Below are 27,036 nucleotides of genomic sequence, written 5' to 3' on the forward strand. Positions count from 1 at the left end.
ATTTACAAACTAGATGATGGGGCTATGAGTCAAAACATCAGAGTACTAAAAGTTTAAGGAAGAGCTATAATACAAAGGAAAATTACCTAAAGAAAAACGATGGAATTTACTTTTTTTTTAAATGTTTATTTATTATTTTGAGAGAGAGACAGAGCATGAGCAGGGGAGAAGTAGAGAGAGAGGAAGACACAGGATCTGAAGCAGGCTTCAGGCTCCGAGCTGTCAGCACAGAGCCCAATGCGGGGATAGAACTCACGGACCATGAGATCATGACCTGAGTCAAAGTCAGACACTCAACCGACTGAGCCACCCAGGCACCCCAAGGGATTTACTCCATTCATTCATTTATCCATTCATTCATTTATTTTTAATGTTTACTTATTTTTGAGAGAGAGAGCACGAGCAGGGAAGGGGCAGAGAGAGAGGGAGACACAGAATTCCAAGCAGGCTCCAAGCTCTGAGCTGTCAGCATAGAGCTCGACACAAGGCTCGAACCCACAAACTGTGAGATCATGATCTGAGCTAAAATCGGACGCTTAACAGACTGAGCCACCCAGGAGACCCATTTACTTTTTTTTTTTTTTAATTAATTTATTTATTTTGAGAGAAACAGAGAGAGAACCAGTGGGGGAGGGGCAGAGAGAGAAGGGGACAAAGGATCCAAAGCAGGCTCTGAGCTGACAGCAGAGTGCCCGACGTGGGGCTCGAAGTCACGAATCATGCCATCATGACCTGAGCCAAAGTTGGATGCCACACAGGGACCCCACTTCTTTCTTTTTAATGTTTGTTTATTTTTAGGAGAGGTGTGGGGGAGGGGCAGAGAGAGAGCGGGAGACAGAGGATCTGAAGTGGGCTCTGTGCTGACAGCAGAAAGCCTGATGCGGGGCTTGCACTCACAAACCGTGAGATCATGACCTGAACTGAAGTAGGATGCTTTAACCGACTCAGACACCCAGGCGCCCCAAAGGGATTTACTTATGTATAGAAATAAAGCTAAAGGAAGAAAAAAAATGCAGTTTTCTTTCAGAGAAAGAGGGAATTCCCTCCTGACAAGAAAGTGTACTTTTTCCTCTCACCTCTTCCTGGGCTGACAGCTGTGAGGAGAGGTTTATGGTCACTCATTTTCTCCTGCCTCTGCTTTTGAGAAGCCATTTCCAGTTCCTTTTTGGCCAGTAGTGCACCAGATGGGTAGAACAGGCCAGTAGTCTGTGTGCCCACGTCCTTCCGAGTCCCAGCCTCAGGTCTGAGCAAAGGAACATTTAGGGACTGCCAGGCAGATCGGGGCTATGAGTAAGGCAGAAAACATAAGATACTAGAATATAATTTCATTAATTCTTCATAATTACTTATAGAAAAGAATTCTAATCAGAAGTAAAAAATATCTCCAAGAAACTGTACTCTGAACTAAAAAGAGGTTTTCAGCCCTTGCCTCGCCTTCCTTGGTCTGTCTCTCCCAGGAACTCCCAGCCTGACCCATAAAGCCAGCCTCTTCTGCTTGGCCATTTACTATCTCAAACTCAACAAATCAACTAAACTAATATTCCCTGTCTTGCTGCCCGAGGCCCTAAAGAAATCTATCCTCTCAGTTCTACAATCCAATGGAGTTACTACTCATCCACACTCAACTACTGGGGACCGGTATTTTCTCTGAGGCACTCTTGCATCTGGACATGGGAACTTGAGAGGACCATCATGTAAGGTTGTGTAGGTCGTGTACTGCACAACATCACTGCATCTAATGAGCTAAGATTCACATGGTAGGCATCATATATTTGCAAATTTATTAGGACAGTTTTTCTGGTAGGTGGAAGAAAATGTCTAACAAAATTAGTATATTACAATCAGTTTCCAACAGATGGCAGTCTAGTGTCTTGAAGAAAGAACCCTTGGTCTCATTTGCACAAAGGTGTCAATATGGGCTACTGACACTCCCAGGATCCATAAGTCTCAGTCTGGGTTAAGAAGGCCATGAACTCCCTAAAAATGAGTGCAAAATTACTGAGTGCATGTGCATTCTAAGGACTATCAATCTTCACATTCTTCTAATGAAGACCTAAAAAGAAACCTGAGAAGTCTTCATCTAGCCTAGAGAAATTCACAAAAGGCTAATATCAAGCTGGTTAGAGATTAAGTCATTCTGAAAATAACCCTGTAAGATTTTCCTTAAACTATATGCAGTTGTTTTAAATAGCAGCAGCAATTTCATATACCCGATGTAAGTTTTCTAAAACATAAAACAATGGGAGCAACGTTCCTAGTATGCCTCATGAGAAATGCACGAGAAGGACATTCTGTCTCATGTATTTATTTTACTTTTTTTCTGTCTCATGTATTTTAAATCCACTTCTCCTTCATGACATTATATCAACTTACATTATTTTTATTAGTCTTCCAAATGCAATTAGACCTCAATCTACTACAGATAAACCCTTAGATCTTTGAATGCGGACGAAATCACTTGAGTGTTGAAAACTTGAATTGGTTGAATTTACTTACACACCTAGTTGAAAATCCATGTGAAAAGTCTGTATTTTGGCTCTCTCTCCCCGGGTTGATCCCCAAGGTAGAGAACACAAATTCAGAGTCCTAAGCTCTTCCCCAGGCACCAGCTCTTACTACAGTGGAGGCCTCACCTCAGCAAAAGGGCGAAGTTCTCCAGCAGCAAGAGCCAGGTTGTTATCCATGCTAAGTCTTGCCAAGGACTTCACATAAATACCACAGGAACCACAGAATCGGGCAGATGGGTGATTGCTGGCCCCACATTTGGGGCAAACAGAGTAGCAGGCAGAAATGCCTGGCTAGAGGATAGAAAATATTTTTACATCTTCATAAATATTAGAGTCCTAATTTTTCCATGTAAGTTATTCTCATACCATACAATCCCCAGCCATCAAAATAACATATGCCTATACCCCTGACCCCAAGTCTACCTTCTAGACTTTGTCCTACAGATGAACAATTACACAAAGCAAGTATATTTAAGACCATTCCCCACAGGATTGTGGTTTTAGAGAAAATAACTGGAAACCATCTAAATGTCCAGCAATAGGGATGGCCTCAATATATCATGGTACATACAGAAAGTGGTATATTACGGAACCACTGAAAAGAATGAGAGGCTACAAATAAGATATATTGCTAGGTGAAAAGAACTGAGCCAGTGTTCATAGTAAACTACCAGTTTACTTATTAGCACACTGAACGGCTCAAAGAACACTCAGACACTAGGTGACAGTGACTGCTTCTGGGGATAGGCTCTGTAGGCCTGGGATGAGAAGGGAGACTAACCCTTCACACGAAACCTTTTGTATTATTTACATGCAACACTTATTTGAATAAATGACTTTGAGTGTTTTATTAGAAAAGTAAGCAGACAATTCATAAAAGAAATACCAATAGTCAAATAGAAATAGGAAAAGTTTAACCTCAAAGAAACAGCAATGACAGAGCTTTCTCAATTTAAGAGAAGTATCTCTGTCTCCGGAGTCTTAGGTAAATAAGTGGTAGTCTTCAAATCGCAAGGAGTGATTTCTGTAGGGCAGGGGAAGAGGAGGAGCTGGGCCTCTCTAGGGTGGTGTTGAAGCCTCAGCACCAAGAAACTCAGATTAAAATACCCACCGTGGCTCCACACCAGTCACAGAAGCAAGCTTCCAGGCGATTCCTGCGACCACACTTGGAGCAGGAAATGGTCTCCCCTTTCTGAGTGGGGGGAGGAGGGGCTTTATCTTCACTGCGCATGGGCTGCTGAATGCAATGGCATTTATCAATAGGCAGATCAATATTAGATTCTGCAATCCCCCTCTGAATCCAGAAAAAAAAAAAAATCCCCAGATCAGTGCAAACCCTGGAAATAAGGTATTTTTGCCCCAAAGAATAAAACTATGATAAGCTTCACTAATGAATACATTAGTACAAAGAGGACATATTACTTCACAGCAAATAGATGAAACCGGTGGCTCGTGCATCTTGATATTCCTCAGTATCTTTAATACCAAACATGGTAAGCCTGCTCCTGATTTACTATGACAACATTTTTAAAGAAAGAATGTATGGGGCACCCAGGTGGCTCGGTCAGTTAGACAGACACCCAACTCTTGATTTCAGCTCAGGTCATGGCCTCACCGTTTATGAGATCAAGCCCCACGTTGGGCTCTGCACTGGCAGAACAGAGCCTGCTTGGGATTCTTTCCCTCCCTCCCTCTCTGCCCCTCCCCCCCACTCACGTGCATTCTCTCTCTCTCTCAAAATAAATAAATAAGGATTAAAAAAAAAAAAAGAATTTGGGGCACCTGGGTGGCTCAGTTGGTTAAGTGTCCAACTTCAGCTCAGGTCATGATCTCATAGTTTGTGAGTTCAAGCCCCACATCAGGCTCTGTGCTGACAGCTCAGAACCTGGAGCCTGTTTCAGATTCTGTGTCTCTGTCTTGCTCTCTGCCCCTCCCCCATTCACATGCACGAGTGTGCTCACGCGTGCGCTCTCTCTCTCTCTCTCTCTGTCAAAAATAATAAACATTAAAAAAAAAAGAATATAAGCAGACCCATGCTAGTAAGGTGTCAAAACTGAGGTGTATCTTCTATTTTTTTAGGGCTTTGGTTTCCATCTGGGAATGTGAATTTATTTTCCACTCCTGACACATGAAAAGAATTATTTTGAGGAGAGAGAATTTTTTCATGAGAATTTCTGAAACTTTGTTAGGTAGGCCTGGATGAGAATTTTTACTCCTGCTATTTATTTATTGACTAGTAAGAGATTTTCTCATGAGACAAAAATGAGGATGATAGTATTCGTCACTGCTACGTGATCACCTGCTGTATGCAGGCACCATGCTGAGCACTGCCCCTGTAGTCTCGCATCAAATCACACAACAGACCTGTGAGGTGGGTGCTATTGTCACCTGTGTTTTACAGAGGTTGGAAACCGAGACACAGAGGTGAGAGTTGATCATAGGCCATCTGATTCTAAAGCCTGACCTTTATCCATGACTCCATGCAGCCTTTTCACAGGTCTGTAGGACGGGTTCAGATGGTTAATGTCAATTAAGTATGGAGGCGTGCTTGGCACAGGGTCAGGTTCCATATGTCAGCTTCCCTCCCTTCTCTTGCTTTTCACTAGATCTTAATTTCTTTAAGGGAAAGGATACTTCACATTTTTTCCCCACTAAGACAGTACCTTGCACCTTGGCACATAGAAGTCATTCAGTTACTGAATGAATGAATCAATGAATAACTGATTCAATTGATAACTGCCACCTGTTCCATGTATAAAACTAAGAATGCGCACACTAGGGGAGACATTTTCTAAAGGATGGTTTTTCCTCTAAGATGAATATTTTAGTTGCTTTATTTGCCCAGCTATATCCTCTTTTACTTTGGGGACTGTTCTGTTATCCTAAAACAGACATCTGTCCAGAAAGAGGTCTCATTAGCCCTCAATGTCCACAGAGACTGAGAATGAAGATCTCTCTTTGCATACAATTACCCTTATCCCATTTCTGTGCAATTAGAACGAGACTCCCCAGGACAAATCAAAAGAGAAACTCTTTACACGCTTTTGCTTCAGACTTAAATTTCAATTTATCCTACTGCTACAACAGGGTTTTGATATAACACTTGTTGATCTGGGTTTCTAAATATAAAGCCTTCAGGGGTGCCTGGGTGGCTCAGTCAGAGAAGCATCTGACTCTTGATTTTGGCTCAGGTTCGATCTCATAGTTCACAAGATTGAGCCTGGCATCAGGCTCTGCACTGACAGCATGGAATCTGCTTGTGATTCCCTCCTTCCCTTTCTCTCTGCCCCTTCCCAGCACATGTGCTCTCTCTCTCTCTCAAAACAAATAAATAAACATAAAAAAATAAATATAAAGCCTTCAGATCTTTTATTTAAATGCATCCACTAAAAAAATGCATCTAGGGGTGCCTGGGTGGCTCAGTTAGTTAAGTGTCTGACTTTGGCTCAGGTCATGATCTCATGGTCTGTGAGTTCAAGCCCCACGTTGGTCTCTGTGCTGATGGCTCAGAGCCTGGAGCCTGTTTCAGTTCTGTGTCTCCCTCTCTCTCTACCCCTCCCGACCCCATTTGTGTTCTCTCTCTCTCTCTCTCTCTCTCTCTCTCTCTCTCTCTCTCAAAAATAAACATTAAAGGGGCGCCTGGGTGGCGCAGTCGGTTAAGCGTCCGACTTCAGCCAGGTCACGATCTCGCGGTCCGTGAGTTCGAGCCCCGCGTCAGGCTCTGGGCTGATGGCTCAGAGCCTGGAGCCTGTTTCCGATTCTGTGTCTCCTTCTCTCTCTGCCCCTCCCCCGTTCATGCTCTGTCTCTCTCTGTCCCAAAAATAAATAAACGTTGAAAAAAATAATTAAAAAAAAAAAAACATTAAAAAAATTTTTTAAATGCATCTACAGTTCAAGTGGAATTTTCTCCCATAATATTGCTTTAAAGAAAGAAAAGTTATTTTAACCCATCCATAGTAATGCTGCTAAACAAAGAAAAGACATAAGCTATCAGAATGAATACACATTATTACTTTTATAGCACTTCAATGATATATACCCTCATTGTGACATCCAAACTCTGATATACCTTTCAAATAGAAATCAAATTTTGAAAACAAATTCAATGTTGTAATTGTTCCTGAAACAGTTTTGCTGATGTGAGACCCAGAAACAACTACATCACTGACAGGTAATAAAATCAATTTAAATTATTTTACTATTTATGTAAGAAGTTCAGATTATCTGAGAAGGTACATTTTTTGCTTGACAATTTACTTAAATTTATCAGCAAGATCACTCCAAGAATTCCAAAACACTACTGTCTTCTTTTTTTATGCTTTCTTAATCTCACTATTTTTCTCTCTAGCACCTTGGAAAACTACAAAGTGTGATTTCATGATGAGAGCGTGACATAAAGTCTGAAACCATGCTCAGTCAGAGGAATAAAAGAAAAATAATCAACAAAAGAGTAAAGCTGTATCAGACTTGATTTGAGAATAGATGGGTTTTCTTATTCAACTTGCCAGTTCAGTAGTATATTTTTTTAGGGAAAAAAAAAAGCCACATCACATATTATGTAACAGAAATCATCTTTTAAAAAAAAACAAAAACCAAACCGGGGTGCTTGGTTGCTCAGTCAGTTAAGCATCCGACTTTGGCTCAGGTCATGATCTTGCAGTTCGTGGGTTCAAGCCCCGTGTCCGGCTCTGTTGCTGACAACGCAGAACCTGGAGCCCACTTCAAGTTCTGTGTCTCCCTCTCTCTCTCTGCCCCTCCCCTGCTCATGCTCTCGCTCTCTCTCTCTCTCTCTCTCTCAAAAATAAATAAACATTAAAACAATATTAAAAAAAAACTATGCAGATTTTCCTTTTGGTAATGACAGAATAAGACCATGCCAAATGACTCCCAACCAGAAAACTATCAAATCTTCTCATAATTTCTGAAGGCACTGGATAATGAACAGAAGCAGATAGACTCTTGTAACAAGTACATACAAGGAGGAGGGGAGTTATACAAAATTAATTTCATTTGAGCCTGGGGCTAAAATACTGCATGTGAAACAGTGGGGAAAGGGCAGAATTCTGACTAGGAGAACCAGAAAACTGAGACTGTGAAGTATTTGGCTACTGAAGAGGTGGGAACTCCCAGAAAGAAAAGAAACAGAGAGGGGATCCCCAAATTCTGTACTCACATCTCTTACTAACCCCTGAAAGATGCAGGCACAGAATACTCAAAGAAGTTCAGCTAAAGACAACATATCTAAACGGAAACCAGAATTTCTGCCCCCTACCTCTAAAAAACCCCCAGTTTTCTTGGTTGTTAGTATGCTAAGGAATTTTAGATTGGATCTTAGCATTATACCTCTTAGTTTGTGGAGCTTCTGAATTCTGTTACTAGCCTCTGATGAGTGCTGGGTTTGTTGTTTGCTCTGCTTTGCTTTGCTTTAGCAGGCAATAATATGTATACCTGGTTTGGGGAATTCATTGCCTGGAATGAATTACAACTAATACCTCTCAAAAGAAAAGAAAATCAATTTAGCCCAACCCTAGGGTAAATCAGGTATTGGAAAAAGAATTTTAAAGCAAACATTCTTCCCATAATGAATAAAAAGTTAGGAAATCTCAGGAGAGAAATAGAAACAATGGAAAGGGAAACAAATGAAAATTCTGGAACAGAAAAACACATTTGAAATAAAATATTTGCTGTATATACTTAATAGCTAAAAGGAGATGGTAAAGGGAAAAGTAAGTGAACTTGAAGAGAGAGCAGTAGAAATTATGTAGTGTAGGGACACCTGGGTGGCTCATTCAGTTAAGTGTCCAACTCTTTGATTCAGCTCAGGTCACGATCTTACGGTTCATGAGTTTGAGTCCTGTGTCGGATTCCATGCCGACAGTGTGGAGCCTGTTTGGGATTCTCTCTCTCCCTCTCTCTCTCTGCCTCTCCCCTGCTTGCACTATCTCTCTCTCAAAAATAAATAAAATAAACTTTTTTAAAGAAAGAAATTGGGGCACCTGGGTGGATCAGTCAGTTGAGCATCCGACTTCGGCTCAGGTCATGACCTCATGGTTCGTGAGTTCGAGCCCCACATCGGGCTCTGTGCTGACAGCTCAGAGCCTGGAGCCTGCTTCAGATTCTGTGTCTCCCTCTCTCTCTGCCCCTCCCCTGCTTGTGCACTGTCTCTCTCTCAAAAATAAATAAACATTTTAAAAAAAGAAAGAAAGAAATTATAGGGGCAACTGAGTGGCTTAGTTGGTTGAGCATCTGACTTCGGCTCAGGTCATGATAATTGTGGTTCGTAAGTTCGAGCCCTGCATCGGGCTCTCTGCTATCAGTCCATCAGTGCGGAGCCTGCTCTGGACCCTCTGTCACCCTCTCTCTGCCCCTCCCCCACTTGCACTCTCCCAAAAATAAATAAATATTTTTTTAAAAAAAGAAATACATTTGGTTCATCTGGGTGGCTCAGTTGGTTAAAAGTCTGACTTTGGCTCAGGTCATGATATCGCAGTTTGTGGATTTGCGCCCCAGGTTGGGCTCTGTGCTGACAGTTCAGACCCTGGAGCCTGCTTCAGATTCTGTGTCTCCCTCTCTCTCTGCCCCTTCCCAGCTCACACTCTCTCTCTCTCAAAAAATAAACATTAAAAAGCTAAAAAAAAAAAAAAAAAAAAGAAATTATACAATGCAAAGAAGAGAAAAAACGATTTTTAGGACCAAACTTCAGTATTTCAAGGACATCTCAAATGAAAGTTACTAGACGGGGTTACAATAGCTTCCATTGATGCCACCACAGCAAGAATCAAGAACTCTGAAAGTTGAGGCAATTACTTCTTTGGATATATAACAACATAGTAAAGCATGTCAGAAAGTGCAAAAAAGGAGGCATTCAACAGAGCAAAAACAAGCAACAGGCTAGTTGTCCTAACAGGAGCTCAGTCCCAGGAATTAGAGCAGTCTCAGGCAGACAGACATCCAAATGTGGGTTTTGATGGAGTCTTATTTACAATTTAGTCAAAGGCAAGCTCAAAAAAACTGAGGTTCACGTTTCCCCATCACTGTAGTTGGCTCTTGAAACAACAAAGTGAACCTCTGGTTACTTCTCACATGTAGGCTGCACAAGAACCCAGTGGCAGTGATTCTGATCCTAGGCTGACATCTCCGGGCCTGAGATCTGAGCTCCTCGGGCAGGACAGCCTGGAAGTGCTCCTGTACCAGCATCTCCACAATCTGCTCTTTGTCTGAATATCAGGTCTCAGCCACTGTCCAGAAAGTTTCTGGAGATGTCAGAGGACATCCCTGGGTCCAGCTGCATCCTCATAGTGGAATTTCCTGAACGTCTGCCAGGAGGCTGCAGCGTTGGGAGGATTCCTTTGGGACATGGTCTCATGGTCTTCGACAGAGTCTTCATAGAGGCTCTCTGATGGAACCTGGACCTGGGGAGCTGATATTAGGACAACTTCTGACTCCTCGGTCATCATCTCATTTGATGGTGACCTTCTTTTATCATTCTGGACTGATTTGTTTGAGTCTCTAGGTACCCTTCAGTCTCCTTTCTGGGACTCTGGAAAGGGATGTCTCAGACTCCTGTACAGGTACCACAACAGAGGGCAGGGCGGGGTGGGGCGGAGCTGCCTGGTGACCAGACTGGAAGCCTGAAACCCACTCTAAGAAAAGGAAACCAACTACCTGGCACAGAGCTTTGTAGCCCACCACTGGAACCAGACAAGAGATTTTTTTCTAATGAACAAAACCTCAGGGACCTTAAATTATATCAAACAATTCAACAGATGAATATATGGCATCCAAGAAGGAGAGCAGAAGGGGAGAGGAGGAGCTAGGAGAGAACTATGGGAGAATTCCTTCCCTGGAGCCTCACAGGGAGAACAGCACTGCCAACAACACTTGGATTTGGGACCTCTGGCCTCTAAAGCTGTGAGACAATAAATCTCTGTTGTTCTAAGCCACTCAGTTTGTGGTACTTTGTTCTGGAACCGATAATACACTCCCATTCAATGCTAACCATGTCCAAAAGAGTGTGTTGTCTATCATTTGGGGGTACATTATTCTAGAAACATCAATTAAGTCAAAGTGAATGGTTGCACAGACCCTAATCGCCTTTGCTGACCTTTGTCTAGCTGTTCTAGCAAATGCTGAGAAAGGGGCATTAAAACCCCCAGCTATAATTCTGAAATTGTTTGCTTCTCTCTTTAATTCTGCCAATTTTTGTATCATGTATTTTGGTAGGCTCATAAACGTTTTTGATTGTTATGTCTTCCTGATGAATTTAACTTTTATTGTTACAAAATAACAATCTCACTATATATATATCTTTTATCTCTCATAATATATTTTTCCTTGAAACTTATTTTCTCCTATATTGATAGAGCCACTCCAGCCCTCTTGTATACATTGTTTACATGGAATTTTTTACTGTATATTTACTTTTAGTCTACATAGTTAGGTCTTGTCTGTGGCTTGCATAGAGTTGTTTTTTCTTTTTTTCTTTTGGCGCGGGGTTTGAACTCATGACCCTGAGATTAAGACCTGATCTGAGATCAACAGATGCTTAACCAACTGAGCCACACAGGAGTCCCTGTTTTTTCTTTTTATAGAAATCCATGGTGACAATCACTACCTTCCAATGAAATGTTTGGTCCACAAAATTTAATGTAATTATTGATGTTTTGGTTTTGACTTACCATTTCATTATTTGATTTGTATTTTTCCTATTTGTTTTGTTTTCTTTGTTCCTACTTTCCTGTTCTTTTTTTGGGGGGGGGTAATTTGAATACTTTTTAGAATTATATTTGAATTTTCCCATTAGCTTTTTCTCTGTATTTCTTGGCATTCTTTTTGAGTAGTTGCCCTAGTGATTAAAACATAGATTTTTTTCAAGTGTATTTATTTTTGAGAGAGTGCAAGCAGGGGAGGGGCAGAGAGAGAGAGAGAATATCAAGCAGGCTCCACACTGTCAGCCCAGAGCCCAATGTGGGTTTCGAACTCATGAACCGTGAGATCGTGATCTGAGCCAAAATCAAGAGTTGGACGCTTAACCAACTGAGTCACCCAGGAACCCATAAAATATAGATTTTTACCTTTTTACAGTCTAATTAATTATTACTGTACCTCATCAGATAAAATACAGAAATCTTACAACCATTGGTTCATATCCCTCTCCCTCCATCCTATATGTTAGAGTTCTATGTATTTTTACATCTATATATATTACAGACCCTATGAGAATCATCACACGTCTGTCCAATTTCCAAAGGAATCTCTCTGAGATGAGAACAAACCCCCAAACACTCAAAAATATATACAATGGCCCCAAGGAAGCAAGTTTTTTCTTCTAAGTTGGCTAGTAAATGCCAGCTCCTTTTTGGTATCTATCGTTAGGCTAGGGCAACAGTCACCTGGAAGTCATTTTTAAAGCCTCCTCTTCACCAGAAACATCTTATAAACAACCAATCACCTAAATAGAACCATTCACTGTATTTAAGTTGTCCATACTCCTGTTCCTTCACTTTGAATACTCAAAATAGGCTGCTAGAAAATCCAGAAATGGGTACCCACCAGGCTTTCAATTTCAAAAAATAGCATGGCACGGCCAAAAAAGACATACTTCTGACTTTGAAAGAATTATAAGTGGTCCACTTTCCCACTGGCTACTGCCAGCCTTCCATGCAAAGTTACTAAGTGAAGTTGTAAGAAATTGCTGATTTTATTGACTCCCCGCTGAAGTTAAGACTTTGAAAACAACTTTGTTTTGGTGAATATAGAAAGTCCTCTCCACATTGAGAAATGTTGCTTTCAGTGTCTTTCTCCACTCTGCCACTTCTTCCCTCCTCTGCAGGTTGCATTTCTTCATTCTTATTAATGCTAGACATTTAGCAGACACTAAGTATAGGACTGACACATGCAGTCAACCCACCTCCTGTGATGACAGCAGGGCCCCCTCACAGGTGACACAGTATTTCAGGTGAGCTGGATTCCCTGTGCCACAGGTGCGGCAGATTATTTTCTCCTTAAAAAGAAAGAATAAGAAAAACATGTTCCTCTGAGCAAACAACCATGCAAAGAAATCCTTGAGCAGTCTTTTCAGTCAATCAGCCATCTATTGACCTTTTTTTTTTTTTTAACACTCAGGATTTGTTTAGGAATTACAACATAAACAGTGTCAGAAATTTGAAAATAATTAAAAAAATTTTTTTATGTTTATTTATTTTTGACAGAGAGAGAGAGACAGAGCATGAGCAGGGGAGGGGCAGAGAGAGAGGGAGACACAGCCTGGCTCCAGGCCCCGAGCTGTCAGCACAGAGCCCAATGCAGGGCTCGAACTCACAGACCACGAGATCATGACCTGAGCCGAAGTCGGACACTCAACCAACTGAGCCACCCAGGCGCCCCCCCAAAAATAATTTTAAAAGAAACAAAACCCAAATTGAAGAAACAAACTGAAAATGAGTGTTCATTTGACCTTAAAATGCAAAATTTTCCACTGATTATGTGTCAGTTTTTTGAGTTTTTTTCACCCCCAGTGTGGAAAACATGATTGTTGGCTTTCTGTCTCATGGCTTGAACAATAAACAGAAAAGTCCAAGACTAGCAAAAGCTGATATATGCGTTTACAAGCAATTTAACTCTTGGGGCACCTGGATGGCTCAGTCAGTTAAGCGTCGGACTCTTGATTTCAGCTCAGGTCATGATCTCACAGTTTGTGGGTTCAAGCCCTGCATTGAGCTCCACACTGACAGCACAGGGTCTGCTTGGGATACTCTCTCCTTCTCTCTGTCCCTCCCATGTTCTGTCTCTTTCTCTCTCTCAAAAATAAACAAACTTGAAAAAAAATTATAAGTAATCTAGCTCTTGGACTGGGGTTTACCCCATGGGGCTTCATGTTAATGAATTTAGGTTTGCTCTGTACTTTCTCACTCAGAAATGGAAAAATGAAAAGACTATCTTAGAAAATAAATGGTAATGGGGCACCTGGGTGGCTCAGTCGGGTTAGTTTCTGACTTTGACTCAGGTCATGATCTCACAGTTCAAGCCCTGCATCGGGCTCTGTGCTGACAGCTCAGAGCCTGGAGCTTGCTTCGGATGCTGTGTCTCCCTCTCTCTCTGCCATTCCTCCGCTCGTGCTCTGTCTCTCAAAAATGAATAAATGTTAAAAAGTTTTTTTTAAAAAGAAAAAAGAAAATAAATGGTAAGTGCAACTTTCCAAGTCAGGAAACTGAGGATAGGTTGCAATGCAGAAAATGGAAGGGATGGAGGGACAGAGGGAGAGAGAGAGGAAGGGAGGGAGGGAGGGAGAGAGGGGAGGAAAGAGAAAGAAGGAAGGAAGGAAGGAAGGAAGGAAGGAAGGAAGGAAGGAAAAAGAAAGAAGGAGGGGGGAACAAAGAAAGGAGGAAAGAAAGAAAGGAAAAGAAAAGAAAAGAAAGACTAAAATAGTCTAACTAGAGTTCAGCTATCAGAGGTTTGCTAACAGCTGTTCAGCCACTGGACCATTCTGCACTATCAGGATACTACTCCCTTCAATTATCAATGCCCAGTGTCACACAAATGTTCCTTTCTACTCCAGTGTCTACATTTCCCAGGTGTCCTGAAACTGACACCATGTGTTCTGAAGCTCGACAGGCAAAGAAGACCATTAAGAGAAAGAAAATCCAACTCCCAAGGTTTTAGTTCCAATGCCACTAGGAAGGCTCTGAAGTCCCTGACCTTTGCAAGCCTGGTTAATTCCACTCTAGTAGAAGATTCCAAGTTCTTGCAACTCAAAGAACTCCTAATGTGCAAATGGCCGGCTGACTGCTATTCAAAATGGCAGAGGATCACAGACTTGCTCTCAATGGATCCTGACATTCCCTGGTTCCAGCATTTTTCAAAGTTGCTTAAAGTCTCTGTAGCATGATCTACAACTGCCAGAGCTTTTCTGTGAGATTTAAGGCTGTGATCTTCCTGAACATGTTGCCTCAGAAAAGATCTGGTGACACTTGTTGTTGAGAAGTGAATCAAATTTCTTGTCCCTGTGTTAAAAAAAATACTAAGATCAAACAAAAATAACATAGCTGTTTGCTGCAGGAATTATTCTGGAAAGAGTGTAAACCAGTAAAACTGCTTACTTATTAAGTCCAACAGCTTACCTCAAGACCCTCACCTTGCAGGACCCACAATCCAAAATTAGTATATCCTCACATTGTTAACATTTGTTTGTGTGCATTCACGTGTACACATGTGCATGTGACCTGGTAACACCAGAATCTACTCTCTTAGCAAATTTCTACTATACAGAGATGGATATGTTAATTAGCTTGACTGGAGTAATTATTTCACTACGTACGTGTATATTAAAACATCATCACCTTAAGTATATTAAAGTTTTATTTAAATAAACTATTTTTAGGGGCACCTGGGTGGCTCAGTTGGTTGAGCGTCCAACTGCAGCTCAGGTCATGATCTCACAGCTCGTGAGTTCAAGCCCCGTGTTGGGCTCTGTGCTGAGAGCTCAGAGCCTGGAGTCTGCTTCAGATTCTGTGTCTCCCTCTCTCTCTGCCCCTAACCCACTCATATTCTGTCTCTGTCTGTCTCAAAAATAAATAAACATTTAAAAAAATTTCTTTAAATAAACTAAATTTAAAACTAGCATGTCATAACTTTGCCCAATCCAAACTAACTCTGCCCTATCCCAACCCTGCCTTGCAAAACTCCCTTAAATTTTTTTTTTAATTGTAGTTTTATTTATTTGAGGGAGAGTGTGTGCACAGGGGAGAAGCAGAGAGAGAGAGAGAGAGAGAGAGAGAATACCCAGCAATCACCCAGGTGCATCACTAAAATCCTATAAATCCTTCCCCTGCCTTCTCCCTTCAGAGACACTACCAAGAAAAAGCACCAGTCTACCTTACTGTTATCAGGTCCAATAAACATAGCCTTCTTGGTCAACAGGTGTTTCTAATGGTTTTGGTTGCGGCTTTTTAACACCATGTCATGGCTCACTTCCTTGAAGAACAGTGACCATAACCCACAGATAGAAATAATTTTACATCATAATCACTAACTCATAGATGTCGATGGGGATGACTTGGGATTGAGGCCACCATCACACTACCTTAAAGAAGATGCTACACATCTATGATGAGGCCTTTTTTTTAAAAGTCAATACTTCATTGGCCACCTCATCCACAGCATTTGCAGTATGTCTAGGTGAATGGTTCTAAGCAATTTGGTGGACCCAGTCAGTTACTGGGGTAAAATTTTTCCTTGCGAAGTAGCTGGAAGATAAGAACAAATTTCTGATCTAGATGAAAGGCTTTGACAAAATGAAGTGAGGAAGCATGTAGTAGGTCATTGCAAACTTCAGCTCAAAGTGGATCTTGTAACAGATGCCAAGCTAAAGTTCTGCTTGATGCAGAGCTGTGATCACACTAGCTTCAGCCCCAAATCATTGTGTCAGAGGTGGGGGTCCCATAAGGAGGTAACTGCCCCAGTCATGTGAATCATCAGAACTTTTTCAGTAATAACTTCAAGAGGATCCCTGCCCTAGACCTCTCAGATTTTGGGAACCCAATATGCCTGGAGACCTGGAGGTATGCTATATATTGCTAGTTGGAGTCCCAAGAAAACTGATGATCTCTTGGTAAAGGAAAGCTCATGTATTCTGGTGAAATACGAGATGCTCAAGTTAATTTTTAACTTTAGAGAATGGCCAGTGGGATACATTTGTTTAAAAAGCAAAACAAGGGGTGCCTGGGTGGCTCAGTCAGTTGAGCATTTTACTCCTGATTTCAGCTCGGGTCACGATCCCAGGGTCATGAGATTGAGCCCCATACCAGGCCACTGCACTGAGCGTGGAGCCTGCTTAAGATTCTCCCTCTCCCTCTCCCTCCCTCCCTCCCTCTCTCTCTCTCTCTCTCTCACTGCCCCTCCCCACCTCTAAAATAATAAATAAATAAAAACCAAAAACAAATCCAAATCCAAATGTGTGAATATATATGCATGTTTCTGTGCATTCTAAAAAATACATAGAAGGGTATTTATTATCATCAGTTATTTCGGGAGGATAGAAATAGAGGTAGGTGGGGAAATTATGCACTTCTTTGTATATCTTGGGACTATTTCACTTGTTACAAAAAATTAGAGAATTTTTAAAAGTGTAAAATCCTCTCTTATTCTGAAATATAGGCACCTGTGCCAGAGAGTAAATGGAGAAACTTCTGCTACTATAGCTTCTAATCTTGGCAGTAAAAAAAAAAAAAAAAAAAATATATATATATATATATATATATATGTACATATATATATATATACACGTGTATATATATACATATATATATATATACATATATATATATATATATGTATATATATATATAAAAAATAGAACTAAATCCCTCAGCATTGACAAGTCCTTTAAATCAACAGAAGATCGGTCCGTAGCAGCAGACTGTGGGCAGGAAGAGGACGGGTGGTGCTTCGTGCACTACGTGGAGTGAGATGGAGAACAACACAAAAATAACAGTCCCTGCTGGTGCCTTGGGGAAGGTAAGGCTGTTGGCTTCTGTCAACAACAGGAATTCCCACTGACCTTGGAGGTGCCTCTCTGGGTGAAAATGTTATCTAAAAATCCACTGCCCTTGTAACACTTGGGAAAGCCTCTGGGATGCAGGTTCTCAGCCCAGGGTTTCCAAACGGGTATCCTGTGAGTAGAGGCAGCAATACTGATTGGCCATAAAAATCAGGAATTTTCCTTTAAGATCAGATGTTACGGTGATAAAAGTCTCTCTAGAAAATCAAGCCTGATTAAATCCAGGGTGCATTGGGAGAAATCTGAGCTGCTAAGTATGGTAGAGAAGGCGCCATCTTGCACAGCCCACAGCACCCCCAGCATTTCTGCAGCTCAACAAAACCAAACTGTTTACAGAGTTTTGAAGCACACCCTGCAGTTCCCAGTCTCTGGACATCTTCCTAGAATGCCCTCTACCCTACCCCACCCCACCGCCAACACACACAGGCATATACACACAAGCCACTTTTCTTTGTCCCATCCCTTCCCCATCTGGCAAACGCTTGTGCCTCCCACGATATCCCTCGGATGACACCCCCTTTTAAAAGCTATCCCTGGCCCCAGTAAGAGTGAGTGAATTATCTCTCTGTGCCCCCACCCACCCACCACGACTGCCACCTCCACCACTGCAAGTGTGTGCAGGCACAGGGGCAGTGGGTCCAGGGATCAGAGCCCAGGGAATGTTGGGTGCAGAGGACCAGAGAGTGGTCCAGGAAGCAGCACGCTGGGGAAAAGTCACATCGAAGGTGTCTTTGAAAAATCCCTTCAGTGCATGAGGGTTCATACTGGAGGTGCAAGGCAGAACTCAGAGAAACAGCTGAAGGAAGTTTCATGGCTGCACCATGGTGAGGGATGCCAGCAGCCTCAGACTAGGCCTGAATGCCTGTGACCCTGGAGACTACTCCTTCCTCAGACCCCTTCCCTCAATCTTCACTATTCAAGGGACCCTAAAGTGAGTATCCACTGACTATAATACCTCAGGCTCTTACCACTCCCCGCTCCATCCATCCAACAAAAAAATTAGTAAATTTTCATCTACCTGACCTTGGCCCAGCCAGTTCTTCAACACCTCATTTCTGAAGGCTTGCACTGCTTGGAATACTTAAAAACCTTTCAGAGCCTAAATGTCCATCAACTGACGAATGGATAAAGAAATTGTGCTTTATATACACAATGGAATACTACGTGGCAAGAAGAAAGAATGAAATATGGCTTTTTGTAGCAACGTGGATGGAACTGGAGAGTGTTATGCTAAGTGAAATAAGTCATACAGAGGACAGATTCCATATGTTTTCACTCCTATGTGGATCCTGAGAAACTTAACAGAAGACCATGGGGGAAGGGAAGAAGACAAACAAAATGGTTAGAGAGGGAGGGAGCCAAAACATAAGAGACTCCTAAAAACTGGGAACAAACTGAGGATTTATGGGGGGGTGGGAGGGAGGGGTGGGTGGGTGATGGGTATTGAGGGTACCTGTTGGGATGAGCACTGGATGTTGTATGGAAACCAATTTGACAATAAATTTCATTAAAAAAAAAAAAGTCCTAAAAAAAAACCAAAAAACAAAACTTAGCAGAGAAAATGAGAGAAATCTTGAGAGTGCAGGCAGGCATGTCCAATTCAAGAATGTCTAGGAGAGGAAAGAGGATCATTTGGGGAGTAAATAGCTGAATGGTTAGAAAAAGTAAAAAAGATTTGGTTATCTCAGTCAAGAATCCTTAAGCAGAGCGGCAAATAGAGATTCAGAATTTCCTCAGTATCCAAAGTCCCCTTATTATAAAATTTTTACAAAACTTTAATAAATACGTTTAAACATTTTATCTCATATTAGTGGCATAAAAATAAATATTAAGTATATTCAGAATGTATTAATAAACAACTTCTCATCAAATTAAAAAAAAACTTTCAGAGTGAAGGGGAGCTTAGAGGTAGAAGAAAAAGTGGATTTGCCTTTTCTCCATTTGCCCAAATGAAAATCCACAAAGTGACTTAGGAGTGTTACTATTCCAACTGACGTTAAATCTATGCATTTTCTTATTACTAAAAATGCTTGCTTTTTTATGCCTCAAATTCTCTTTGTTAAATCTATTTTATTCTATAGTAACATTTACTTGAGATTAAAGAGAAGGTGAATGGGACTATACATTGAAAAATGGAGAAAAGATACAGTTGTGTGCTTAGTGATTCTACCAAAAATATTTTCATGGTATGACGTTGTCTAGCAAAGTTTTCTGAATATATATGATGATGATATTTAACTTTTTTTTTGACTCTTGTTTTTCATCCATATGACTATAATTATTATTTTCTGTATAACAGGGACCCATAAACAAATAAAGCAAATAAAAGCATAAAGCAATTTTAAGGACATGAGTAAAAGTTCTTAATTGCAATGTTCAGGTTTAAATACATAAAGTAAAAGACTGTCTAAGTTGGGGCGCCTGGGTGGCTCAGTCGGTTAAACAACCGGCTCTTGATTTCGGCTCAAGGTCATGATCTCATGGTTTGTGAATTCGGGCCCTGCATCGGGCTCCACAGTGTGGACAGTGTGGAGTCTGCCTGAGATTCTCTCTCTCTCTGCCCCTCCCCCCACCTCAAAATCAATAGATAAACTTAAAAAAAATAAACTCTTAAAAAATTGTCTAAGTTAGCTGTATGCATTTTGGCCTTCAAATCCATGTTCAGGGAACACATTTCCTCGTATCTCTCTTACATTATAGATCCTATTGGCAGGTCAAACTGTTGGGCAGCATGCGTTCCCAACCATTAGAATGGATTTTGTTCACAGATATTAGTTTGTCAATTGTTCACCAACTCCACCAGCTAAAGACATTTAACTGCTTATATCACTTTCCATATATTTTATTCATGCTTTTACAGAATCACGTTTCATTACCTTCAAGCGGAGGCTGGCCTTTGGCTGCAGCTGTAGAGTAAGAGAGGCCTCACACACCACACAGATGGGAGTGTTCATGGGCACCATGTTTCCACACTCTGCACATAAGCCCATCTGCACAAAGAAAGAGGTTTGTCTTGGAATGCAAAAACCGAAGGTATAAGTAGATCTTAGACTATAAGATTTGATTTGCTTTTGTAAAAAATGTTTTAAAATAATTACCTTTAATCTAATTTTGTTTCTTTTGTGAGTAAAAAATGTTTATTGTGGAAAACAGGCGTGTGAAAAACAGAAAAGAAAAAATATCTTTGGGACACCTGGGTGGCTCAGTCGGACAAGTGTGTGACTCTTGATCTCGGCTCAGGTCATGATCTTGCAGTTTGTGAGTTCGAGCCCCATGTCAGGCTCTGTGATGACAGTGCAGAGCCTACTCGGGATTCTGTGTCCCTCCCTCACTCATGTGAGTGCACTCTTTTGTCTCTCAAAATAAACAAACTTAAAAACAATTTTTTTTAAAAGGAAAAAATATCTCTTTTTTTCAAGTCTATTTTGAGAGAGAGTGTGTGTGAGCAGGGGAGAGCAGAGAGAGAGAAAGAGAGAATCCCAACCAGTGTGGACCCTGATGCAGGGCTCGAATCCATGGACCATGAGATCATGACCTGAACTGAAATTAACAGTCAGATGCTTAACCAACTGAGACACCCAGACACTCCAAAAATATCTTGTAAGCACAGTGGAGTAAGGAAGCCCACAAATCCTCTCTCCAAAAAGCAATTATAAAGTTGGATAAAACTGGGGAGCCTAGAGGTTCAGTCAGTTAAGCATTCGACTTCAGTTCAGGTCATGATCTCGGGGTTCGAGAGTTCGAGCCCATATCAGGCTCAATACTGACGGTGTGGATCCTGCTTGGGATTATTGTTCTCTTGTGTTTCCCTGACCCTCCCCTGCTTGTGCTTTCTCTCTCTCTCTCAATATAAATAAATAAAAACTTAGAAAAAAAAAGTTGGATAAAACTGCCATTTTGGATACAAAATACAATCATTTCAGACTCTGAAAGTCACCAAAGGCACACAAGAAACTGAAAAGTGGTGAATTTCAGATAAAAACACTACAAGTCTACATGGTTCCTGCTTGAGGCTATCCCCACCCTCCCCCAGCTCTGTTAGTGTGGTAGCCTCACTGGGGCAGAACAGACTGCAGAAACCAGCAGCTGCTGATAGACAGGGCTCACTTGATTTGGAGAACTGTTCAGATGACAGTCTTATTGGCAAGCAAACAGGGAGGGCCAGTGGCTCTACTAGCCTGAAATCATGGTCCTGTTTGAGGCAACTAGCTAGGGATTTAACAGAGAGTTCCAGGAGGAAGGTCAAATATAGGGGGTTTGAGAAGCTCCCCATATACCCTTAGTTGAGTGGAGGATATGCACATGTGCGGCATAAACCAGAGTGAACATAAGCCACTAACACATCTCTGGCTGATGGAGGCTATACACGGAGATTCAAGGGAGTTCAGCATAAGTAAAAGCTGGGGCAGACTTGTAAACAGCCTGAAGCTTGAATGTTAGGTCCAGCCCACACACAGATCCCTCAGCAGAGAGTGGAAGCCTTACAGGATTAAGGTATTTGAGCACAACTTCTGGCCAACATTCAGTTGAGCTCTAAGCTATGCAGACCCAGGAGTGATCCAGACTTATAAATAAATAAATACATACATACATACATACATACATACATACATACATACCTGATATCAGTGGCCATACATTTTAGGGGAGACAAACATGAAAAATTTAATCCCAGTAAACAACAACAAAACAAAACAAAAAAGAAAAGAAAAAAAAACACTAGGAGAAAAAGTCAGAATCCAGAATTGTTACAATATATTATATAATCTAAAATGTCCAGAATTCAAGAAAAAATATGAGGTATGCAAAACCAAGCAAGTGTGACCTATAATCAGGGAGAGGGAAAAAAAAAAGCCAGTCAATGCAAATAGTATCCCCAGATGTTGGATTTGGCAAAGATTTCAAAACAGCTATTACAGAAATGATCAAAGAACTAAAGGAAATCATATTTAAAAGATTAAAGAAAGTATGATGACAATGATCTGAAAAATAGGGAATATAAATAAGGATATAGAAATTATTTTTAAAAAACAATCATATTAAAACCTGGAGTTAAAAATTAAAATAACTGAAATGGAAAAAAAAAAAATCTCCAGAGGGATTCAACAGCAGGTCAGAGAAGACAGAAGAAAGAAGCAATGAACATGAATATAGTACAATAGAAATTTTCTGATCTGAAGAACAGAGAGAAAAAGGATGGAAGAAAATAAACAGACTACCAAACAAGCTGTGAGACAACATAAAACCTATCAACATACATGTAAAGAAGTCCTAGAAGGAAGGGAGAGAGAGAAAGAGGCAGAAGAAGAATTTGAAGCAATACTAGCCAAAACTTCCCATATTTGAAGAAAAACATTAGCTCCAAGAAAATTAATCCCAAGAGAGATAGACACAAAAGGATCCACAGTTAGACACAATATAGTACAATTGTTGAATGTCAAAGAGAAAATCCTAAAAGTAACAAGAGAAAAAATGACTTATCACATACATCAAAAACCACGGAGGTCAGAATGTAGGAGAATAATATGTTCAAAGGGCTGAAATTAAAAATAACTGTCACACAAGAATTCTACATCCAGTAAAACTATCTTTCAGGGGCGCCTGGGTGGTGCAGTCGGTTAAGCGTCCGACTTCAGCCAGGTCACGATCTCGCGGTCCGTGAGTTCGAGCCCCGCGTCGGGCTCTAGGCTGATGGCTCGGAGCCTGGAGCCTGTTTCCGATTCTGTGTCTCCCTCTCTCTCTGCCCCTCCCCCATTCATGCTCTGTCTCTCTCAGTCTCAAAAATAAATAAACGTTTAAAAAAAAAAACTATCTTTCAAAAGAGGATGCAAAGTAAATGTTCTTGGATAAACAAAGGCAGAAACAGCTAGCAGACATGCCTTTAGCAAAAGAGGTCTGCCAGGCTGCAAATAAGTGACACTAGATTATGACTTGAGTTCACAGGAAAGAGAAGATATGAGAGGCCAGATTTCATAAATACGTGGGTAAATATAAATGAGTGCATAAACATCTTCTCTCATCTTTAAATGATGTAAGATCGTGTAACACTGCATTTTCGGTTCATAACGTATATGGATGTAATATGTAGGACAATATATGTTATAGAAAAGATAAGTAAGTGGGGAGGAAAGGAGTATAGCTGTCACCCATTGGATGGTGGGGAAATTCAACTGGGGTGACCTGGACCCAAACTGGCAAGAAAAGAAGCAAAAAACCGAGTCCAATGAAACTTGTTTGGAAATCTCCCTCTGGGGAGCCCCTAGAACATGCTGGGAAGCCACGTGCAGGCATGCTGCTGAAACTCGCTGGCAACCGGCCCACTGGGATGCCTGAGGACTATCTGGAAGCTGGCTGGCATGCCAGTGAAACTCACTGAGCAGCTGTCCATGGGGTGCCCCCGAAACTCACTGGGGTTCAGCACAACTGGGTTCCTGTAGGTTAGTGAGCAACGTCAGAGCAAAGAGAGTGGAAAGCATACCGGAACCAGAAAGAAAAGTCAAGCCCATTCTCCTGCAGTGTCCCTCCAGCAGCAATGTCCCTCTACTAACAGAAATGAACACGTAGCCAGCTGGCACAAGAGAAATGTATAAAGGGCCCTGCTCCAGCACTCACAGGGCAGGACAATGAAGGGAGGACCTGGAGCTGTAAGGTGACTTCTGCATCTCTCATGAGACTGAGTGTCTTGGATCTAAGAGCCAGGAGGAGGCTCCACCCCTTCGAATCCCAGAAACCCAGCTGAGAGCAGGACACAATAAGTAGTTAATAAATAGTTCAAATTACAAAGCTGTTTATATATTACAGCATATTAACAAATATTATTTTGGGGGGCAATATAGATGTTTCAAAGTTCAGCTCATCATTTAAAATATTTATAATCTCTGGCAACTTTTCCTCCCTGCTCTGAAAATCTGTTTTCAGGCAAGTGAAAAAGAACGGACGCTGCACCAACGAATGAATATAAGCAAGGAAAATTAAAACTGACAGGAGCTGTTCATATTTTATTTGCTGTTTTATCTTCTTTATGAAGTTCCAAATATGTTATAGTAAATTAAATTAACTTCTACAATAGTCTTGAGCAATGAATTAGAATAAATTATAAAAAGATACCTGTTCAGATTCTGACCCTTTGCTTGAAGATAGAACTTAATTCTAGAACTCAGCTTGACCTCACTGAATTAGTGGCTTTTTCTTGGGACTATCTTTTTAAAAATGGTTATTTTTCAGTCCATGTCACAGGTCATTTTATTTCATTTTGTAAACCCTACTCCAAAAAACCCTAAAGTATCAAGTGAATAACAGATAATACATTTCAATGAAGGTTTTGATTGTTAGTAAACTGAGTATGTTTTCTAACTAACTATAAACTTATTAGTAGGTTAATACCAATTATTATCTACACTTAACAGTCAAAACTTTTTAACTGATCAATCTATAGCTTATACAAACAGCGTCTTTGGACAAAACGATGGATCTTATAGATATACAGACTTGTAACAAATACCTCTCTCCATTTATTTCCAGAATATATTTCCTTACTGTACCCAGGTCATGAACTGAAATATCACATGAGTGGGAAATACATATTTATCCATTCTTATTTATCATTGAAACAATAAGGCTTAAGGTTTTGGGGTTTTCCATCCTGAAGTAGGAGACTGGATAGCAAGACATTAACCTGCCAGTAATTTTTTCAAGAAATATTTATGTTTGTGGATCACGTGTCCCAGGTACAATGCTACTGCTGCTATTAAAGATCAGATAAACCAATGAAAGGCATTTTTAAAGATTCTGCTGCTCACCTGAGCTCCTTCTGGGGGTGGGAGACGACAGCCAAATATGGGCGGGACAGGAGAGCCACATTCTTGACAGAAGCGAGCAAAGGGGTCAGATGGGCGGGGGGCCAGGCAGTGGGCACACCTACAACAAAATAGGTTCCTCATTGGCCACGTTCTAAGGGGTTCACATTTAGAAGTCAGGTGAAAATCTCACAGTGTTCAAACACTTTAGAAAATAAAAAGCAAAACAAAGAGCAGACCACTGTCAAAGGCTAAGGACCAAGTTGAAGACAGGAGATGCTTCTCCAGTCATTTTATTACAAAGTGGCCTTCCACCTGGACCCGCTGGTGCCCCTCACCTGGCCTGGCTACCTCACTTCCTGACAGTGGCAGAAGTTCAGCAGCAGCCTTGGTCCCACTTCAGACTCGTCCTATCACACAGGATCTGGCATGTGTGAGCCCCAGCAATTCCAGTAATGTCTACATTAATTGTACTTTTCTGACTTGCTCCATGACTTCTGAGTCCAGTCTAAGTGCCATGTCTTCTCACCAGGCACGCTGGAGGGCCACTTCTTGCCCAACGAAGATACACAAATGGCCAAGAAACACTGTTGTCATAAAAATGCTCAACATCACTTGTCATAAGGAAAATGCAAATCAAAACCACCATGAAATACCACTTTATATCTATTAGGATGACCATTAGAAAAATAGAAAATACAAGTATTGGTGAGGCTGGTTAGAAATTGGAACCCTCGTGCATTTCCGGTAGAAAGTGAACTGATGTAACTGCTGTGGGAAGCAGTGTGGCAGTTCCTCAAAACATTGGACAAAGAATTACCATAAAATCAAAATTCTAGCCCTAGAAGAATTGAAATCAGGGACTCAGATACTTGTACCCCAATGTCCAAAGCAGCGTTATTCATAATAGTCAAAAGGTGGTAACAGCTCAAATGCCCATCAACAGATGAGTGGATGAACAAATTCTGGTGTATACATAATGGACTATTTTTCATCTTTAATATGTAATGAAATTCTGATACATACTACAACATGATAAACTTTGAAAATACTATACTAAGTAAAATAAGTCAGACACAAAAAAACAAATATTGTCTGATTCCATTTACACAAGGTAACTAGAATAGTCAAATTCATAGACACAGAAAGGAGAACAGAGCTGGCCAGGGCCTGGAGGGATTGGGTAAAGGAGTTACTGCTTAATGGAACTGAGTTCTATTTAGAGTGACGAAAAAGTTCTGGAAATGGATAGTGGTGATGGTTGCACAACATTGTGAATGTACTTAATGCCACTGAATTGTACACTTAAAATTTGTTAAAATGAGGGTGCTCCTGGGTGGCTCAGTCAGTTAAGTGACAGACTCTTGATTTTGGCTCAGGTCATGATCTCACAGTTCATGAAATCGAGACCCACATCAGGCTCTGTGCTGACAGCGTGGAGCCTGACTGGGATTCTCTCTCTCCTTCTCTCTGCCCTTCCCCCGCGCATGTGCGCTTCACTCTTTCTCTCTCTCAAAATAAATAAACATTTAAAAAATTGTTAAAATGGTAGATTTTATTTATGTATACTTTACCACAATAAAAGTATAAAGGGCCTCAAAAATTGATTATAGCAAATAAAAGTAATAATGTATTGTGGGGATCATATTTGTAGAAGTAAGATAAAGGACCACAATAGCACAAAGGCTACTATTACTCAGTTCCTGGAGGCATACTATCGTAAGGTTCTTATGCTATATATGAAGTGGCATAATGACACTTGAGGATAGACTGTGATGTGTTAAAAATATGTATTATAAATCCGAAAGCAGCCACTAAAAAAAAAAAAGTTATAGCTAATAAGCTAACAAAGTGTATAAAATAAAATGGAATCATGAAACATACCCAATTAATCCAAAAGATGGCAGAAAAAAAGGAAAGAGCAACAGAGAACAGATAAGACAAACATAAAACAAATAGCATGATGGTTGATTTAAATTCAAACATATCAATAGTCAGAATAAATATACTCTTAACATCCCAATTAAAATGCAGATATTATGAGGTTTCTTAAAAAGCAAGACCTAACTAGATGCTGCTTAAAAAAAATTTGTAGGGGTGCCTGGGTGGCTCAATCAGTTAAGCATCTGACTTTGGCTCAGGTCATAAGCTCGCAGTCGGTGAGTTCAAGTCCTCG

The 27,036-nt window shown here is 40.9% G+C and overlaps 1 protein-coding gene across 10 annotated transcripts in view; it reads right to left on the reverse strand.

Annotated features, from left to right (window-relative positions):
• DZANK1 (double zinc ribbon and ankyrin repeat domains 1) overlaps positions 1 to 27,036 on the reverse strand; it is a 74,786-nt gene that overhangs the window by 20,531 nt on the left and 27,219 nt on the right. For 6 of the 10 annotated variants that reach the window (XR_007150690.1, XR_007150688.1, XR_007150686.1 and 3 more), the window contains 6 exons: positions 24,864 to 24,981; positions 19,941 to 20,054; positions 12,418 to 12,510; positions 3,619 to 3,801; positions 2,634 to 2,798; positions 1,077 to 1,284 (listed from right to left, as the gene is read on the reverse strand). Coding sequence is in view for 1 of the 10 variants with exons in the window: in XM_047851284.1 (XP_047707240.1) it covers positions 1,077 to 1,284; positions 2,634 to 2,798; positions 3,619 to 3,801; positions 12,418 to 12,510; positions 19,941 to 20,054; positions 24,864 to 24,981 (881 nt within the window). In the remaining 9 variants the exon portion in view is untranslated. The remainder of the gene's footprint in view (positions 1 to 1,076; positions 1,285 to 2,633; positions 2,799 to 3,618; positions 3,802 to 12,417; positions 12,511 to 19,940; positions 20,055 to 24,863; positions 24,982 to 27,036) is intronic. The other 4 variants (XR_007150689.1, XR_007150692.1, XR_007150687.1 and 1 more) reach the window with 2 other exon arrangements.

The sequence above is a fragment of the Prionailurus viverrinus genome, chromosome A3 (assembly GCF_022837055.1).
Source record: "Prionailurus viverrinus isolate Anna chromosome A3, UM_Priviv_1.0, whole genome shotgun sequence".
Classification (NCBI taxonomy): domain Eukaryota; kingdom Metazoa; phylum Chordata; class Mammalia; order Carnivora; family Felidae; genus Prionailurus; species Prionailurus viverrinus.